This window comes from Ilyonectria robusta, assembly GCF_021365365.1.
Source record: "Ilyonectria robusta strain PMI_751 chromosome Unknown BGZ61scaffold_32, whole genome shotgun sequence".
Taxonomy (NCBI): domain Eukaryota; kingdom Fungi; phylum Ascomycota; class Sordariomycetes; order Hypocreales; family Nectriaceae; genus Ilyonectria; species Ilyonectria robusta.
In genome coordinates, this window is record NW_025764466.1 from 170,718 (window position 1) to 184,247 (window position 13,530).

General features: G+C 49.2%; 4 protein-coding genes across 4 annotated transcripts; 2 read left to right on the forward strand and 2 right to left on the reverse strand.

Moving 5' to 3' along the window:
• Positions 1-240: 240 nt before the first annotated feature.
• On the forward strand, positions 241-4,282 carry BGZ61DRAFT_539087 (uncharacterized protein; the record flags this gene model as incomplete). Its single annotated transcript, XM_046254738.1, has 8 exons — positions 241-672; positions 738-908; positions 976-1,356; positions 1,413-1,561; positions 1,616-1,799; positions 1,854-2,860; positions 2,927-3,726; positions 3,789-4,282. 8 exons carry the CDS (start codon positions 241-243, stop codon positions 4,280-4,282), a joined length of 3,618 nt encoding a protein of 1,205 aa, XP_046096889.1.
• Positions 4,283-4,923: 641 nt separating this feature from the next.
• Positions 4,924-6,093, reverse strand: BGZ61DRAFT_367360 (porphobilinogen deaminase; the record flags this gene model as incomplete). Its single annotated transcript, XM_046241778.1, has 2 exons — positions 4,924-5,476; positions 5,561-6,093. 2 exons carry the CDS (start codon positions 6,091-6,093, stop codon positions 4,924-4,926), a joined length of 1,086 nt encoding a protein of 361 aa, XP_046096890.1.
• Positions 6,094-7,144: 1,051 nt separating this feature from the next.
• On the forward strand, positions 7,145-7,789 carry BGZ61DRAFT_141989 (uncharacterized protein). Its single transcript, XM_046237286.1, has 3 exons — positions 7,145-7,321; positions 7,415-7,562; positions 7,661-7,789. The coding sequence occupies exons 1-3, from the start codon at positions 7,188-7,190 to the stop codon at positions 7,691-7,693; spliced, it is 315 nt and encodes a 104-aa protein (XP_046096891.1). The 5' UTR covers positions 7,145-7,187; the 3' UTR covers positions 7,694-7,789.
• A 540-nt stretch (positions 7,790-8,329) lies between these two features.
• BGZ61DRAFT_431749 (putative MFS transporter) lies at positions 8,330-10,110 on the reverse strand. Its single transcript, XM_046243864.1, has 4 exons — positions 9,392-10,110; positions 9,067-9,327; positions 8,662-9,011; positions 8,330-8,604 (listed from the first exon to the last, which is right to left on the reverse strand). Exons 1-4 carry the CDS (start codon positions 10,011-10,013, stop codon positions 8,383-8,385), a joined length of 1,455 nt encoding a protein of 484 aa, XP_046096892.1. The 5' UTR covers positions 10,014-10,110; the 3' UTR covers positions 8,330-8,382.
• Between the last annotated feature and the right edge of the window lie 3,420 nt (positions 10,111-13,530).

Sequence of the window (13,530 nt, forward strand, 5' to 3'; positions counted from 1 at the left end):
AAGGGAAGTTGTGTCAGCTCTCGGCTCTACTGGATGCTTATTGGTGTGACTTTATCAGCTGGTGCGTGGAGGCGTTCGCCAAGCCAGACTATTGGAAGAGTGCATCCTCAGCCGCACTCGCGTTTCGCGATAAAGGAGCCCCAGCCAGATCGCAGATTCCTCGCAACTTTGATTCATTCTCGCCGGATAAGAACACTCAACACGTTGTCTCGGACCATTGACTTGAATTCCGTTGCCAAGATGGCGAGTTCAGACTCGGTATATATCGATGAGGACGTCTACTCACGAGAGTCCACAGATCCCGGCGGCATTGTCCAGGCGACGGGACGAGAGCGGATTTTTGTATGGCATTCCTTCCTCGATCTTGTGTTGAGAGCCGACGTTCCCATCATTACTCCATCGGAATTCGAGGATGCGGGCGTATGTCGAATCCTGGGACGAGGCGCTACCATGGTCGTCTCGGAGCGTGTCTTGAAGGCATCGCAGTCTAGAGTAGGTGGCCGAGGTCAGAAGCAGCCAAAAGTAGTTGCCGTCAAGCAGTTGATAGTCCGATTCGCGGATTCCGAAGATTATCTCCGCGCTCGCCCTCAACACGAGATCGCCCTTCTTGCCAACTTCACCCTCGAGCTCCGAGCGCTCTGTCACGGTGCGCTCCGAAGCCATGTCAACATTGTATGACCCCTGGTTCTTGCCTATGCACTCTGATGAAACGACCATCTGGCTGACCCTTCGTTCAGGTTAGGCTTCTTGGCATAACGTGGGCGGAAAAGGGACTGCCGGCGCTCGTCGTCGAAAGAGCATCGGAACATGTTCCAACCCTTCAAAGCCTTATCGAGAATCGGAAACTGCGCGGAGTCCAAAAGGCCGATATTCTCGCGGGAATCGCCGATGGGCTCGGTGCTATACATGTAGGAACCGACCACACGGGCCCATCCCAATGCGACAACTTGACAAGACTGACTCGTGGTGTACTAGTTGCTTACCCTCGTTCATGGTGACTTGAAGCCTTCTAATGTTCTTATATTTGAGCAAGGGACGAATGTTGTTCCAAAGCTGTCCGACTTTGCTTTCTCGCGAAGCTGGAAAGAGTCTTTGCCAAGCGGCGGGACGGAGTACTGGAACGCGCCGGAATGCTGCGAGTTCGGCAGTCAGAAGACCAAAGACGACGGCGGCCACCCAAGCTATCGAGACGTTTTCTCTCTGGGTCTCATGTTCTGGTATGTTCTCAACGATAAATTGCCTTTCGCCCACATTGGTGAGGAGACAGACAACAGCAGCGAGACTCGACGCAATATTACCACCGCGAAAGAGTCCGGATACCTGCTTGAGCAGCTATCGGCGGACCGCGACAAATACGTAGGACATCCTCGAACGATTTGCAACGAGTTTCTCTAACATGGTGTGCCTAATAGGCAGCGTTCATGTTTGAAACTGATATGACCGAAGCAACTGATGACGACGACGCGATCTTGTCTATCGTGGAGTGCATGAATCATCTTCTTCATCCCCAGCCGAGCCAAAGATTGAACCGTTTCAACGCTGATATCCCGGGAAAGCTGCGGTAACACACAGCCTAGCATCGCGGGTACTCAGACATGCGGCTAACGGAAGCTAGAACACGGCGGCGGCTTCTCGAGTCTAGCGATCTTACGTGGGATGGAGAAAAGATTTCCGGGGATCTTTGGTCTAAGAAGGATATCGAAGACGTAAAGCTCGAGTTTGAGAATCGGTCCAAGGTAGAGACTTCCATCCGTTACAATCTGTACGGAGAACTCGGTTCTGCCAGCAGGACGAGTGAGGTTAGTCCCTCCAAGTCTTTCAATCCTGTATCTTTGCACTAAATCAAGATGCAGATGCCGCGCGACCAGGAAATGGTTTCATCAGACGTTTCTGTCATGATGAAAACCTCTCACGAGGCCACACTCCAGTCAAAAGATGCCTCAAAGGAGGAGCGGGCCGAGGCAGCCTGGTATCTCGCTCAGCTCTCAATACGTGACGAGCAATCAACAAAGGGGCAAGAACTGTTGCTAGAGGCTGCAAAACTCGGTAACCATCACGCACAGGTCAACTACCTGTACACTTGTTTTCGTAAATCTGCCGCGGTTCTTGTCGATGAACTAACTCACAAAGAATGGTTGATAGCGTCTCTAACTGGAAAATTTGTTTTCAAAAAGTTGGAGACTTGCCCGCCATCGCCAATTCAGAAACGTATCTTTCTCGGCTTCCAAGACTTTTACGCGAAATCTGATACGATGAACAAGGGTCATACCCTGAAGGATTCCGGTACCGGAACAAAGCACGAGATTGCCATCCTGCACGAGGCCTTTGTCAGAGACGTCCTGGGCGGAACCTACCCGCCCCATCATACAATTCTGGTCGATGGCAAGGGCTGGGGAACCATCGAAGGCGCCAAAGAGAGAACGTTCGAGAAGTTCCGCACGGCACAAGAGTCCTTGAGACAGGTCCCGGGACCAGAAACCCTCTGCCGAGTAGCCATCTACGGTACAGCGGACGTGGTACGAGATCTCGTCCAGACATACAAACTTGACGTCAACATGAAAGCTGTCTCCCCATTCCACCCAGGCCAGGAATATGCGCTCCAGGCCGCTCTCTTACGGCACAATTTAGATACGTTGGAAGCTCTAGTCAACCTCGGGGCAGACGTCCTTCCTCTATTTAGTTTGGAAACGCTTGAGGCCTTCTTGATCGAGGGGGATAGAGACCTCCTCCACTGGCTTAACCATCTCATACCGAAAATGAGGAACAAGGATAACGCGGCAAAGGCGAGGGCGGCATTCAACTCGGTGTTGCTCTCGAGCCGAGCGGTACAGTGCACGGTAGTACAGTCAAACTGGAGCCTGTGAGTGATGTCCGCGAGTCGGAGGAGAATGCGAAGCGAATACTAGGTAGCTGACTTGGCCCACAGGTTCCTCGGCATCCTGGAACTGCGTCCGCCCCTTACGGACGAAGAGCTGAAGTTAGCCCTCGAGCTGGCAGCCTGCACGAGGCGGACCGAATTCCTACTAGCTATGTTGATCCTCGATCGTGAACACAACAATATCTCACGAGAGACTCTCAGGCATATCTTATGTCAAGCCTGCCAACCACGAGAACCAGACGTTGCTAGAAAAACAATCTTCTCACGATACTACTTGGGACTGCAGCCTGAGTTCATCCAGTCGATCAAGACGCCACAGGATATCGCCTATGGATGGCTCATCGCCGAAATGGTGCTACACAGCGTAGCGACCCAACCCAAGTCCAAAATCGGAGACCTTCAGTCATTCATGGAAAAACCTCTCTTCCAGGCCGCCATCTTCAACCGCATGCCCCTTGCAAGGTGGTTCATATCAGACTGGGGTGCAGATCCAGTGCGACAGAACGAGTACGGCGAAACGATCCTTTCTCTGATGTCTTACCGCAACAGCTTCCACGCTGTTAAATACATCCTGGAACTACCAGGCGCCTCCAAGATGATCGAGAATAGAAGTTTCCTGGGAGAGGGGCCTATCCACCTGGCCGCCGCTGAAGGTAATTCGAGAATCATCAAGATGCTCCTGAATGCAGGGGCCGTGCCAACCCTCCGGAAGCTCTTAAACCAAACCGTCCTCCATCTATGCGCAAGCCTTGTGAACAAACGGGCATTCTGCACGCTCGTTGATCACATTGAACAATTGTCTCCAAGCACTCTCCGGGCAATGATGAACCACCAAGACAGAAACGGAGGTATGACGAACTTGCAAGCTAAATTCCATACTATGCTAACAAATTTTGTTTACTTAATCCAGCCACGCCATTACATCTTTTCCTGCAGGGCTCAGACCCCAAACCAGGGACGACCTGCAAGCCAACCTCCTCGCAAGATATGAATATGGAAAGAATTCTATTCAAGATCCTGAAATACGTCGATAACATCGACACCCCGGACGAATGGGATCTCACCCCCTTGGACTACCTTGTGCTCTTCAACGAAGACATGCCCAAGACGGCCACGCTCCTCTGTCGCCGCGGGGCCGACCCCCTGAGGAAATCGTCACGCATTAGAGCCAGTCCCGTACAGCTTGTGCGACAGGGAAGCAAGTCGGCGTCGTCCATGGCACTCCTGGAGTTTGTAGTGTCTAACCCCGCAATGATGGTTGTTCTTCTGAGGCAGGCCATGACGGACCCTGTTGTCGACTTTAACACGGTTGGCCGTGTGCTCAGGGACAGAGTTCAGATCCTACGGCAGCGAGATGCAAAGATGCGTGAACAGCTCCAGGCCGAATTTAACGCTCACCAATAGTTGGGTACTGGTTACCAGATTGTTACTTACCTTCCTGTTATTATCTACTGTAAATTGCTCAAATCTTCAAATTATGTCAAACCCCGGCATTTACGTACAAATTCAACGTCGTTGCAAGTTAAATGTGTTAAACTAGTTATCTAATTTAAATTAATAGCATCACTGCTTTGAATAGATGTATCCGCGATTGTGTATGAGAGACTAGAATAGAGGGTGATCCGGGCAATAAAGTCAAAGACTCACATTCTTGATTCTCGTTGTCCCTGATTTGTAGTTTTTGAACTCGGATTTCCACTGTCCTATATACATTACCGTAAGAAATTATCCACGTCCAAGAAGCTCTCACAAGATACTGATTGCATACGAATAGCCTCCAATATTGCCGTACTGTACTTATTGTATTTCGAGCGCGAAAGCAGAAACCAAGGCTTATACTGAGTGGCGATAATTTTCCAGACACTATCTCATTGAACCGTTCAATGCGGGCATCGCCAATTGTATTGATACTCCTTGCTCCATCTGCCAAATCATCAAGGACCTCAACTTTCAGTCTATCGTCAGTATGAGTTGATAACAACGGCCCACCCCAAGGTGTATACTTGATCGCTTCTCATGAAAGCTACATTCAGGTACAAATTGGATCAAAATTGTTTTGGCAACAGATCCCGCACTCCCTTGTGGAGAAGCATATCCGCAACTGAGACACCGAGTTTCTCTGCTTCGCTGTCGCACTGGACAGTGCCCACATCCTCAGCAAAAATGTGCGACGTTCCTTCTACGTGGAGAACCGTGGCTCGCAGGCGGACTCGCACGCCAAGGTTACCAGTATCACAGCCTCTTTCTTGTTCTTGTCGTGTGTCTGCTGGCTCGTTTTCTTCCCGAGGCTCAAGGGAAGACCAAACGCCAATTGGGGACGAGCATCCTCCTTGAAGACTTCGAAGCATTGCCCTCTCCGCCATGCCGCGCCATCTCGACGGTTTATGGTCCACATAGTCGACAAGCTTTAGTATATCTTGACGTTCCGTGCTAACCTCGATGCCAAGAGCACCTTGGCCGACAGCATACGGGAATATACTAGGATCAAGTCGCTGTGTGATCCGATGGCCGAGTCCTAGTCGTAATAGCCCTGCGGTCGCTAAGAGAATACATGAAAACTGTGAACCAGGTGCATCAAGCTTATTAAGGCGAGTATCTCTAAAGTATACGGCACTTATTAGATCATGATTGTTCTGATGAATGCAGTCGGTAGTAGCGAGAAGAAAATTAAGCAAGACTTACACATTGCCGCGACATTCCACTACCTTCAAATGAGGCCAATTTCGCTGCACTAGAGCTTTTCGTCGTAAAGAGCTTGATCCAACGATGGAACCAGGTGGCAATTGATCGATGGATTTGAATTCCGAGTCGGACCTCATTATAACGGCATCAGAAGGGTCCTCGCGCTCAGGGACAGCTCCAAGAAGACATTTGGGTGGTAGCGTTGTCGGCATGTCTTTCAAACTGTGGACAAGAAATTGGACCTTGCCGGCCACCAAGTCCCTTTCCAGGTCATTTGTCCACAGGCTTTTGCCAATGTCTGATCCTCCCGTCTGCTTGGACAGGAGCATGAAGGGCGTCTGCTTATCTGCATCGCCAACGGCACTGCCTGTGGCGATTCTGAAGGCGGGGGAGTTGGGCGTTTCGCCCAGCTTGGATGTTACGCTCCGAGTTTGAACGAGTGCGAGCTCCGATTTGCGGCAGCCAGCAACAACTTCGAAGGGATCATGGGACGAGATGTCTCCTTTCTCATGCTGCGGCTTAGAGCTGTTCATATCAAGGCTCATGGTGGCGAAATGCCGAGTTGCTCCCGACAACATCAGGTAAGAAGTGCAAATTTTTTAGTTGACATGGATAGGCACTGGAGGATCCACTGCGCTGATTAATGGACCTGGCATGCTCGAGAAGTCAGCAGCTGCTAATGGCGCAATTCAATCTCACCACCTTCCTTTTCTGACCCTACGATGTGCGTGTCTTGTTACGGCCAGTAACAAAATTGCCATCTGTTATACGGAACACTACTGCCGCAATGCTTCCAATTTCCTCCAATCCGAACCACTTCCTGCAGCTGGACTCTGCGGTCGCTACTATCTACGTAAGCCTTTTGTGGGTGTCGTTGACGATTGGCTGAGTAGTATTGCCAAAAACAGTCGAAGCCCTCGACTCCGGGTCCCGTAGTATGTAATTCGACGTCAGAGCCCCGGAGAGCTTTGCATACACAACACAGATATCAAACACGCCTTTACAATTTATGTGAGAGATCTCGATGAAAGAAGGTGCAACTATTTCACGCTGGGTATTTAGGCTACATAACCGAAACCAACTCGTACTTTGATACCCTATGAACAATATTCTTTTATCACATAGCTCCATTACGCTGCTGGGCTTCTTCTTCGTCCTTTCACAATATACTGTGAGCCAGCATAGTTTACCTAGGAATCCACACTCCAAGTATTGAGCCCCAAGGTAACCCTTGAGCAGGGGCCTGAGATAACATAATCATCGCCAGCCATTCCAACCCCGCTCGACCCTGCCTACCCTATACCACCTGTATAGCATAAACATCATTACAATTTTACACCCAAGTGTCTTATTACAAATAGAGACAGAGCGGCATGTTGCTCCAGCTGGGATGCCGTGCTTTAAAATAGTAGTAGACAAATGTTGAAAAAAAAAACATCATGGAAGGTTTTGCCCAACATTACTGAGTCAGATTCACAACGTAGGCCAAAAACGAAGTGCAATTACAGAACTACCCCGCTCACTGAACTGGAGTTGAACTCTTCCTAGTCTGGCGGTTCTTTTCACCTTGATCACTCACCAGCAGCTTCAGGAGGAACCGCCATTTTGAACGCGCCGAATCAATTGCATGTGTATAAGCCCAAGTTCAACCTCATCTGGCGTTATTGGGAGAGGAAGACGGCCGAGTCTTGCCAAGAACTGGTTATCCAAGACGAAGGGCGGTTACCGCATGCTTCACATGCCGAGAAAGGAAGACGAATAGTATGTATCGATCGGCTGAGAGTCGTGGAGGCCTTTTCAGTCCCATACTTAATACACTGCGAAAGAGCATTAACCTGAATACTTTACTTCTAGCGATCATGCAAGACCTGCTTGTTCTTTCTGCCGACCGATCGGGGCGCAATGCCGTTACGATGCCCGTGATGCGTCGTCGTTTGATCGTGCGAGCCTGAAAATTCTTGATCGGTTGTCGGTAATCGAGACATCGGTAAGAGAGAAGCCGGTAAGTCCTTCAGCAGGTCTTTCTTCCGCGCAGTCACAGGTGCACTGCAGCGCAGCTATCCTGGAGTTGGCTCATAAAGGGTTGAACAATGGTCTTAGATATCTTCAACACTGCCACCTGACACATCGTAGTCATGGCTTGTGGCTGCAGCTCTGAAACGAGTTAAAGGAGACCTGCCTTCTACTGGCAGCGGCGCGGTCTAACCTCGACATACCTGTTGGATGGTACAGTGGTGTCAAGAAGACGCTCGAATCATTTGAGTATTGGCGAGCCGGGTGTCCTCCCTGCCAATCACGTAGAGATGTGGTCGTTGCGATAGACAGCTCTTGTACAATGGGAGAGGATAGGGATATGAGGAGGTGACGATACCGCGAGCTGAGAGCTAGGTGTCATTTAATTTGTTTGTACTTGACATGATCTATTACACCAGGGGGATGTGTGTTGAAAATACATAGAGCTTATCGGTGCTTGTCAAAGTAAGGCTAAATTGCCTGAAGCAACTGCTTCCCTTTTGCAAGAGTGGAGCATGTATCTCAAGATCAAGTCCTGCATTGATGGCTTCCGCAGTGTTTTAGGTACCAACCTAGTCAGACACGACAGGACCATGAAATTGGCCACTGCCCTCCGCCCAACTCTTTTCGAAAACGGCCCTTCATTTTGACAGGCCTCTTTGGGGGCGGAGAAGGCCTCCTATCCGCCCGCGCGACGCTCTCTCCTATGTTACCCATATCGCAAGCGCCGCATTCGTAAAAAAGATTTGAAATGAACTCGGCAACGGTAGGCTACTATAAAACACGGCTAACTAGGAACTAGTAGCTATTCAAATAGTATACACAAACCTTGGACTCTTATCTCCTAGAGCATTAATTTGCTCCTCTGACAATCCAACAATTTTGTGGTCTTCCTTGCCTGCCTTACGCCGCTGGTTAACGTGATTTAGATACAGCGACATGAAGCCGTAGATGAGGATTCCATAGCCCAACAATGCAATTGATACTGAGTAACCCATTACGTAGCGTGGAGCATCCGAGGTTGGATAAAGCTACAGGCATGGGTATTAATATTCTGTAGATCAAGTGGCTTGAGGAAAAAAACTTACGAAAGGTGCTACGATACCCGAACAATTGCAAACCATAATCTGGATCGCAGTCGCCGTTGTACGCTTGCCATATCGAGGGTTGTTGGAGGGCAGCCATGCCAGAGGGATTCCAACCGCCACGAATAGGCCAAGCGAGATCAAAAAAGTTGCAAAGTAGTGGACGGCAGATCCCACGTTAGCGAGGGATATCCCGTAGCCGACAATGCATATTGAAGCAAATGCGATCTGGTAGACGCCTCGAAGTTGATGCATGTCGGAGAGCTTTGCCACGGTGAGGTAGCTGATAGCCCCGAGGATATAGCATGGCACCGTGAGTGCTTGCGATTGCGGGGCAGTCCAGTGTCCAAGACCTGTCGAGAGTCCATGTTAGTTTCATGCGTGGTATTGGTTATTCAGTGACTGCACCTTTGATGATGGATGGGAGAAAGACAGAGTAGCTGTATAGCATCGAGTTGACTCCAAATTGCGCTGCGGCAAAGAGCCAGACTTTCCAGTCCTTGAAGGCCAAGATGGCGTCCTTCTTGTCAAATTCTTGATAAAAGCCAGTCTGACGCTCAAGTCTAGCAACGAGCAGCCGTTTCTCGTCGTCATTTAAATACCATGCAGTCTCTGGGCTGTCGGCAAGAAACAGCCAAATTGCTATGCCAAAGAGAACAGTTGGGATGCCTAGGAGCAGGTTTCGTCAGTCAAGTGGCCAAAAAATCGTCCTCTTTTTCGGGGCAAGATGTACCCTCAAGGATAAACACCCATCGCCATCCTGAAAGGCCGGCCGTGCCGTCTGCGAACCCAATACCATACGCCAGAAGCCCTCCACATGCACCCGCCAGTGCAGAGCTGACAAATAAGTAACCGATTCTCAGCGCAAGTTCCTGCTTTGTGTAGAACATTGTGAGGTAGACAGTCAGGCCCGGAAAGAGACCTCCCTCGAGCAAACCCAGCAGCAGGCGACAGGCGATGAGCCCGCCAAAACTCTGCACTATTCCCATCATGGTGGACACTATGCCCCAGCTAACCGTAATCGTGGCCAGCCACTTGGAGGGAGTGAACTTTTTGAGCAGCATGTTGCTGGGGACTTCGACTAGGACGTAGGGAATGAACAGCACGGCGACGGCGATCTGGTACTGGTCTCCGTGCAGCTTCAGGTCCTCTTCGAGCCCAAAGAGGCGTGCGTTTCCTATGTTTGTGCGGTCCAGGAAGCAGAGAAGGTAGGTCATCATAACCATTGGAACAATGTACTTGTCAATCTTACGGACGAGCCGTTTCTCGGCTTGGTGATCGATCGGCGCTGGCTGGCTTTCGGTGCCGTCTGAGGACCTCATGTCCACATCGACTTCGGATTTCTCGGCCGCCATAGCTGAAACGAGGCTATTTGGTGTGTATATGATTTATTAAAGAAATTAATTGCATGCCATGAAGTGGGGGCGATATTCTTTGGGATAAAAGAAGTTGTATATTTGTTGAAGGAGGAATTGTGGAGGTGAAATTCCATGTCAAGACTTGCTGGAATCACAAGCTAAAGAATGACTTGACACAGGCTGAGGGCCCACTTGGCTTCCCCCTCATTTCGTGTTACTTCAAGGAAAACATTGATTCCCTTGGCCCTTTGCCGCCTAAGGTAAAGCGTCGTGATCCTGTAATGAACCCGTCGTCTATTCCGGCTAGCGGCGAATTCTAAATCATCAAGCATCCAATCTCAATCGCTGAGTGCCATGTCTTGTTATCGACAGAGAGTCATGAGCAACTAAGGGGCCCACGTCGGGTAGGGTGGCATTTATTCCGACCGTAGTCGGGATCGGCACCGTCAGATTGCAAGCCGGACACGCCAACTCCGTATCGGACAAAGATTTTTGTTGTTAGAAGGCGTCCGATAAGGAATTACAAATGCACAATTAAAATGTTTGGCATTGAACGGGGAATGCTGTAGATTCGTCATGTTCAAGCTGTATGACTACATTGAATAAAAGCCAGCTAGCTGAATTGGGATTTTAACGAAATGCAATCAATGCACGCATCATTGCCCGCGGGTCAAGCTGCTGAGCATTTTCCTGCGGGCTGGAATTTGAGCCTCATCCCAGCATCATGTCAGCAAGAATGCTAGCTCAAGTTGTCCGTGCGGATCTGCGGAACATGCATGCGCGCAATTTTTTTTTTTTTTTTTAAAAAAAAAAAAAAAAAAAAAAAAAGAACTGTATGACAAATATACTACATTCGATTGGAAATTCCTCATCGGACACTTCCGCCGAGTCATCTGGAAATACATAGGATCTCAATCCGTTTCTTTAGGCCATTGTTGCCCAGAATGGACGGGGCAAAATCAGAAGCGCTTGATTTCTGGCCTGGGACGGGCGTAGAGCCCGTCTCTATGCATGATGTAGACAGCGGCTGCGGCCGTCGCTGCCGGACAGCCGGGACCACGGTCTCAGGGCGGGGATGTTGTAAGAGCTATGCGGAGTAAGATCGTAGGGAAAGTCACGTTGTCTAGCAAAGCAGTAAATGTGGCAACTATTCTTGTTGCCTCGCTCAGTACCTAGTGGGATCGGGGGAGCCATCCTCATATATTTAGCTCAACATTGTAGTTGGTCAACATTCCATTGTTTTCTTAGGTTTAGCAGCACCTAAAGAGGCCCCTCTCCATTCTCATCCGGCTCACACGACTGTCTAAGCAGCGAATCGTAGTTCTGGAACTGGGATCTGTTATGAGGGTCGGCCCGGGGACTCTGGGGAAGTTGCGGGGGAGTGGGAAGGTCTGGGGTAACACCACGTATTGGCTTGACTCCGGCGTCCTGAAAACCCTCACCGTGTATCTAATTCCAGCACTCGAAGTTAGCAAGGCCGATTTGCGCCAACTCACTAGCGTCAAAAAGAGCCAGGATGCCTCCGGGGGAACTAAAAACTTACCCCGGAAGTCGGATTGTGTGGCTTTGCGCTACAACTCGCTCGGACGCGCACTAATGTCACACGGCTGGGCTATCACAGGCGCTATCCGGGGTAAGAGAGGAGAAGTTGACAAGAGCGGGAGGGACAAGGCGCATCTGGTTGACTGGTTTAGCTTTCCCGTTGTGAACGCGTATCCTCGTGTCGCTGCCCACGCATTGATCGATTTGAAAAGGGCATCGCGTGACTCGTAATCGAATTCTGGAGGTAGACAATCATCTGGGAATGTCGTAAGTGATGCGGAAGTTGGCGATTGAGTCATGGCACTTCAGCTATGTGGCTTTACTGGTTCATTTTCGTCGTTTGCTTCTGTTGCAGGTACTGATGGGCTATTAGGATCAAATGAGTGCTTGATTTACCATCTACAGGAGAGACGAGAGTCAGTCTCTTATCGCTGTGTTCAGTCTGCCAATTCATAAGCAGCAGACTGTTGCCTGACGTTAGGTATGGTGTAGCGTTCATGTTGAGTGAAGCTATTCACGATGGTTGTGATTCTTACCCTTGACAGCTTCACTACAGTGGACTGAGATGCGGACGTGTTTCTGGTTTGGCGCTATACAGACTGCTTGGTTATTCTCGCAGGATGTCGCGAGTTCTCATGTCACGGGGCCCCGCGAACCTAGGCGCTCCTGAGTGTTGAAACCTTAAGACTAAGATGGTCCGATCTGCTGGCCCAAGATCCATTTTCGACCTTTCACAAAACTAGACGTTTGGTTGAAACTGGAGCTTTGAGTAAAATTGGGGCTTTAACGAAGTCGGATATTTGATGAGACTGGGCCGTTCTGACAAAGTGTGACCATTAACTAACCTCGGCATGACTGATCAGAAGTGGACTGAACAGAAGTGGACAGAAGGATAGAAGTAGTCCATACCTGATTTAATATGTCAAGCGAGTCACAGCACTCAGCGCGAAATACCTTCCACGCTCAATCACATCATGGGTCGTGTTCGTCATCATGCAACTATCACTAAGTCAGATAATAATGGTCAACCAGTTGTCCTGCTTATCAATACTAGAAAGCTGGGCTGGAGGTAAAGCTGAATTGCGGAGTTGATAGATATGGAGATGTTCAGTCAATTATAACTATACAGCTAGTATTTAACAGGGAGGTTTACTCCAGTCCGTACCATTACCGCTTACACGATGCCTCGAGCAGAACTAGCTATGGTTTTGCTTGAAGAGATCCGCCGAACGCTGGAAGATCAGCGCTCCTAAAAGTGCGCACTATCAACCAGACTATTGGTTCACACTGCAGTGCAGACGACTAGTGCATGGACTACAAGTTCAGTTTACCTCTCTCACTCTACACTGATAGTTTTTGGTCTGAGGCATGATCACAAATCCCTCAGTACGGCTGATTCCAAGAACAGGGACCATGTCCTGCAGTCTAGGTGTATTGACAGAATCCTTAATGCTTTATCAAGTAAAATAGGATGGGCCGCTGTAATTGTGGCAGACTCATATCTGCTAAAGGAAGAGTGAGTTTATACTGCAACCCTATCCACCCTATCCTCTTGATGGTTTCTCCGCCATGGCGTTATCGCTTCCCATCATCCCTATCCACCTACTATGGTCGTCTTCGTCCCCCACCTGTGCCTCCGTCTTCATCGCTTGTCTCCGTCAATATCGCCGTCACCGTCCGTTTTAGAGTGGCGTGCAAATTTTTATTATATTTTAAGAATACTTTCTATTTAGTTAAAATGAATTAAATATCGTAAATCTTACAATATTTCTAGTTAAATCTTTAAAAATATATATATTGAATTATTCATTTAACGTACTTGATAAGCGAGCGACGCTGACAAGCAAGCGACGCACTTTTCCCTACCCTTTAAATTAAAACCTCAATAAAACCACAACAACCCAGTCAATCAATTAAAACTAATTGCTATACTCTTCTCTAGAGGTCTTAATAATAGCCTGATAGGTCCTTG